At 42.7% G+C, this 6,000-nt stretch overlaps 1 protein-coding gene across 6 annotated transcripts in view; it reads right to left on the minus strand.

Annotated features, from left to right (window-relative positions):
- Positions 1 to 6,000, minus strand: part of DAB1 (DAB adaptor protein 1) — a 213,941-nt gene that overhangs the window by 19,070 nt on the left and 188,871 nt on the right. For 4 of the 6 annotated variants that reach the window (XM_031058567.1, XM_031058568.1, XM_031058571.1 and 1 more), the window contains one exon: positions 143 to 199. The exons of the other annotated variants lie outside the window; for them this stretch is intronic. In XM_031058567.1, the coding sequence (XP_030914427.1) occupies positions 143 to 199 (57 nt within the window). The remainder of the gene's footprint in view (positions 1 to 142; positions 200 to 6,000) is intronic. 6 annotated transcript variants of the gene reach the window in all.

Consider the following 6,000-nt stretch of genomic DNA (forward strand, 5'->3'; position numbering starts at 1 on the left):
TGCTTCATTAAGATTATTCACATCTGATATTAGCTACGTTCCAGTGAAGTTAATCCCAAGCTGAACATTTTCCAATTGCATTACTCCTATAGATGATTTCAGCTATATTTCCTTAAAATATTTTTGAGTGTCACAACCTTACCTGAGTGACTGAAACAAGATTTTCATCAATGTCCAGCAATAAGTTTCCATTCTCCAGCTGTAAAGCATGATTTATGAAATGAGATGAATGATTTATGAAAATGACATGAATTTCTGAGCATGAAAATGATAACCTCCATAATTATTGACTTCACCATTGAAATGAAAACCCTTTCCATCTTGCTGTGAGCACAGATCTGAAATCAGGCAGTCAAAACAGTGAGTCTGAATGCTGCTGGGATGTGGGGCAAACATACACTTCATTTCTGCTAAATCTCATCTTCTGGTGTATAAAGCAATTTTACCACTTGTGACACACCCATTTATTTTCCTAAACATTTATTAATCCAGCAGTAAGCATACCCAGTGAGCTCTGATCCTGCTTACATTATTGGAGCTTTTCCCTGGCTTGGTGAAAGAAGGGATTTAACATCCTCAGGGGAAAAAAGAATGATTGAGTTTTGGATTACAAAAGCTCTAAAATCAAGTATCTTCACAAAAAAACCACACATTTCTCTAACTAGGGAAACTGTAGCATCAATGTAAACATAATCAGGATAATTATTTTCTCTTTGTAGCAATTTTGAAATTTACCTGAGTCAATTCATGTTATATTTAAATCTATAGTTTGTATGTAAATATATGTGGGAATATACTGCCCTCACATCTGTACATATCTGTATCCATCCACACACTTAGCACCTATTATCAGTTTGGAAGCCTAAATTTCAGGTAACATTTATTGTAGTGTTGGAGACTTCATTTCTGCAGACACAAACAACAGCAGGCTGTGAAAATCAAGTCTAAGGTGACTAGAGAAGCTCCATACAAGCCAGTAATTCCATGTCACTTAAAAATCTCACAAACAGCCTAGAATGCTTCTTCCCCCCCTCATGTCATCACAGACCTGAAGAAAAGAGAAAATAAAAGAGTGGAAAAGGCAAAGCCAAGGTACCATAATGTCACAGTGCACAATCAGGAACAGATACAGTCCTGCACCTTCCTGGAGCTGACCCTGTGTTCCCCCAGCTCCAGGTAAGGAAAGTGTGAGAAAAGCTGTGTCCATTTACTCAAAAACCTCCAGAGACTTTGAGAACACTCTTTAAATGACAGCAGAATGTTTTTTCAGGTTTTTGGCCAGCAGTTCATCACTTTGTGCTCTGACTGCTGCCTTGTTTGCCTCCCACCCTCCAGCACCAGAAGCCTGGAGAGATGCTCCAGCTCCTGCTCTTTCTCCAGGTGAGGATTCCTGCACAGAGTGATGCAAAAGCTTGGTTTAATTGTCCCGAAGTGCTGGATGTGAAACCCCCTCCAGCTCAGCCAGCAGGAGCTTGCCAGCCCCTCAGAGCAGGCTGGGGCGGAGGAGGGACAATTAATCCTTGCAGCCCAGTGACATTAATCCTGTCATGAAAGCTCCATCTTCCTAGACAGGCAGGTGAGATATCCTGTAAATCTTTCAAGCACAAAATATGTAAATCTGGTCCTTAAAGCAGCAGCACCACTGCAAGCCAGGAGCAGTTTGAAACCACTCCAAGCCTACAGCAGAATTCCTCATGACAATTTTTACAATTCACTAAAAAATAACTTATTATCCAGGAGCTGGAGAAAACTCCAGAGTGCACAAGCAATGGTAATCACAGAATATTCCGAGCTGGAAGGCACCCATAAGGATAAGAGACAAGTGAGCTGCAGCTTTCATAAACCACATAAAACTGATCCACTCCAGTACTCCCTCTGATCACCAAGTCCTCTGAAAAACATCTTTTCTAAGCAATGCAGAAGCTCAGAATTTAAAAGGGAAATCTAAAACAGGGCTCTTGCGCTCCCATGAGTGTGAAGCACCTTCTTCTTTCAGTCCCATACACATATCAAGACAGAATACCCAACTTCTGCTACTCAGTCTGTTTTTCACCAGCAGCAAGGGATCCACACTGACATATGGCACGAGAAAACCTGCTTAATACTGCTGTACTTTTGCAAACAAGATGATAAAAGTAGCATCTCACAAAACGCGGCTTTGTAATCTCAGAGAATGGAGCAAAGATGGTGCTTAAAAGCATGAAAAAACCCCATGGTAATTAACTTGTACTCTGCTACACAGTTCAACAAGAAAAAAAGAGTATGAAGGATCCTAAATATAGCAAATAAGCAGCAATTAGTAATTAACCTTTGAGCTGGGTATTAGCTATTCAACTCCTCTAAGGCAGCAGAGGGGTTTGCATTTGGTTTCTTGCACTCAGGGTGAGTGCTACACCACACAGCCCAACAGACCAAAAAGGAGTCACCCAACCACAGCCTCTCTGCATCTCCAATTCCCTGTTTCTGGCATGGATTTTACATGGAAGTCTAATGACAAGTCAAATGGTTGGTCAAACTAAAGATTTTCTATCTTATTTCAGTTGAACATGTAAAGATTTGCTAGCCAAAAGTTATTTGGCTAACAAAGAACTTTTCTGATGGTTCAAATGGTTACTGCAGCTGAGCAAAGCCCCAGTTGTTTTGCACCTTACACCACAACTGTTGATATTGCTACAAGCTCCACGAGCTGCAAGCAGCTTGCTAATTAACCACAATTCATTCTAAAAAAAACCAATTAGAACCACAGTGAAGGAGCATGTCAGCATCGTGACTAAACCCATCATCAGTCAAACCACATCTGGTAGGTTGAGACATCCCGAAAACATCCCACAGACATTGTTTTCCTGCAAAACTACTGCTGAATTAATGAAGTGGCATGGGAACTCAACAAAGAATTGCTCAATTACTTTCCAATTAAAAAGAATACACAGAAGAATGTGTGTCAAGAAAAAATTGTCAATGTTTTTGCAATCTCCAGCTTCTTGCAGACCCTCAAATGCCATGAACTTTCCCAGTTACAGACTGCTGTCACCATCCCAGATTTACAGAGGTACAGCTGAGCACAACCCTTTCATTTTAAGGCTGCTGTGAACATTTCATTGTGGAATCAAGAATGGTTGGGGATGGAAGGGACGTTAAAGCTCATCCAGTTCCACCCCGTGCCATGAGCAGGGACACCTCCCACCAGACCAGGCTGCTCAGAGCCCCATCCAGGCTGGTCTTGAACACTTCCAGTGAGGGAAGCAATTCCCAACCAGTGAGGTTATGTCAACAACATGAGCTGCCAAAAACCACTGATGGATTTTTACCCAAAATCCAGACATTTTGGGCATCTGACACTGCACAGGGTAAAAACCCAGTGCTCAGAATCCCACGGGATGTGGGAATTCTCCTGTTTAAAGTTCCTCTTTTCAGTTTGACAGGGTAACTCTGAGTTAGTGATCACAACCATTCTCCTTCAGGGAATTCTCCTGAAGCCACAAACCCAAGTCCTGGGTGTGATGAACCCAATTATAGGGCAGCCTTGAGCTTCACTGCATTCCCAACTGTCCAGTTGCCTTTGTTTGGTTACTGGGAAGGCCTGGATGTGCTGGTTAAACATCCTGTTAGTCAATCCTGCACAGCTGAAGAATTGGGACTGTGGGATATAATTGACATCCCAGATTACTGAGGCATGTTGAGGGAATTGAATTGCTCCACTGTTGCTCGATAGCTTCCCTTAAATTAAGGAACTCTTCATATGATCAAAACAGACGCTTACTCATCTGTTTATTTTCTCTTCATTTGCAGGGAACTTAATTCTGAATTCCCTGTATACTTGGGGTATTTACTCTTATAGGAAATGGTATTTAAAATGCTTCAATTACCACTTTTCTCTGACAGACTCTAATAAATCAAGAGACCACCAGCTTGGAGCCAGGCCCACACTGCTCCCAGGCTACACATTCCCAAGATATTGAAATTCCCAGGCACAGAGGGTGCTAGTGAACACATGAAAGAACTTCATCACTTTAGGTTGACGAAACAGATCTTTAAGGTCACTTCCAATTTAAATCCTTTTATGATTTTCATTCTATGATTCTGCCTAAAAAAACAAAGGCCCACCAAATCATCAATCCAGGCCACAAGACATTGTCCCAACAAACTAATTTATTTTCCAGTTTTGCAACAAGTGGCTGTACCTGTTAAAAATGCACGTCCCACACTGCACTATTAAACCTCATACATGGGGTTTAATTGGGTGTGACTAAGGCAGGACATTTGAACACAGGTGTCTCTTTCAGCAAATGTAAATAAAACTGGACAGTTTTCCCAGCACAGATGGCCAGAGACCAGGACTGTGCACTCCCTCTCTCCTCATCTCTGAGAATTTGATCCTGGAAGCCTGACTGTGGAGGCTGAAGTCAACATCAGCAGCCTGCAAGCTGTTTCTGCAAAGCCACTGTTGGACGGTCGGGACGGATGGAGATGAGAGATCTCTGAGCCAGGTCCTGGAACCTGGGGTTTATTGCAAAGGGCCTGGGTGCAGGGCCCTGCTGGGAGCTGCCAGCCACAGCTCAGAGCAGGCTGAGAGAAGAGAGGGGGAGAGAGGATGAGAGGGTAAGAGAGTAAGGGAGTAAAAAAGGTAAGAGAGTAAAAAGGGTAAGAGCGTAAAAGGGTAAGAGCGTAAAAGCATAAGAGAGCAAAAGCGTAAGAGAGTGAGGTTCCCGTTACAATACAATAAATCTTCTGTGTTGAATATTCTAATTCTCACTAACCAATCCAGTACGAGATACAAATCCTATAGCACCTACATACAGCCTGTAAGAATCATTACATTACCATCCTGTGTTACATTTTAAACCCTAAAAACTCCTCTTTGGGCCCCTTCTGCCAAGCTGTAGGGTCTGCTCTGACCCTTGGAGCTGTCTGCAAGCAGAGGGAATTGTTTCATCAAAAGGGGATTGCCTTCAGCTGGCCACACCATTGTTTTCCAGTTGTTCAGTAACTGAGGTATCTCAAAGCTTGCTTTCATCTCAATCTCGCTTATAGTTTCTATATTCTCAAAATCTTTTGCCAGGCAATCATATTTATAAGGCTTTCCCGTTTCATCTTCCCCAACAAGCCACATCTGGGAGAAGCCAGATGTGGGAGTGGCACTGCAATCCCAGCTAGAATCAAAGCTGAGCTTTCCCAAACACATCAGAAAGGTTTGCGGATTCTAAACCTGAGCGTGCTCAGGTCCAGCTTCATCTGCTCCTCCCACACCATGTCCTAAGACAATGGAATTCCTCCCTTCTGTTCCAGCCTGGTTTGATATTCCCCACACAGCTGGCAGCAGCCCAATGCCTGCCTGCACTGAGAGGCAGCACCTCTGATGCCTTGGATCTTTACACAGCAGTGAGATGAGCTGTTTGAAAGCCTTCATGAAATTGTTAAGCAGATAGTTTAGACACTTTGATGAGGAGAGAAGGTTTTATTGTGATGTGACTGACAGTCTCTGTGAAGGGTATTTTACAGTCTGACTCTTATTACTAAAAACACCGTGACAGGTAGAACTTGATGTGGATGTTTAATGGGGAGACGAAGGGAAATTATGACAAAACGAGATCATTAAACATATTCCTTTTTTTAGAACAGTTAATTTCACACACAGAACTAGAATTTCTAAGTGGAGCATGCACCACTTAACTGAAGAATTTAGGGTAAGTCTGCTTTCTTTGTCCTGATGTCTACTCTCAGTGAATGGGGAATGGGAGAATTGGTCCAAGGACAGAGCAGAGAGAAAACAAGAATGAATTCAAGAAATGTGAGTTAATACAGAGGAAGGGAGAGGTACTGGGACGGAACTGAATTCCAGGGAAAGTGTGTGTTTGGAGCTCAGCTGCGCACCCAGCAGAGGAAAACCATGGGAGAGCAGAATTTGCTGGGAAGGGATGCAGCAGAGAGGTGGGGAAACACCAGAATTACATTGAGTAAGCAAATCTTTCCATCCCAATGTCAGAGCAGTGGCTTTTTTTG

This window comes from Geospiza fortis, unplaced genomic scaffold (genome assembly GCF_000277835.1).
Source record: "Geospiza fortis unplaced genomic scaffold, GeoFor_1.0 scaffold396, whole genome shotgun sequence".
NCBI classification, from domain to species: domain Eukaryota; kingdom Metazoa; phylum Chordata; class Aves; order Passeriformes; family Thraupidae; genus Geospiza; species Geospiza fortis.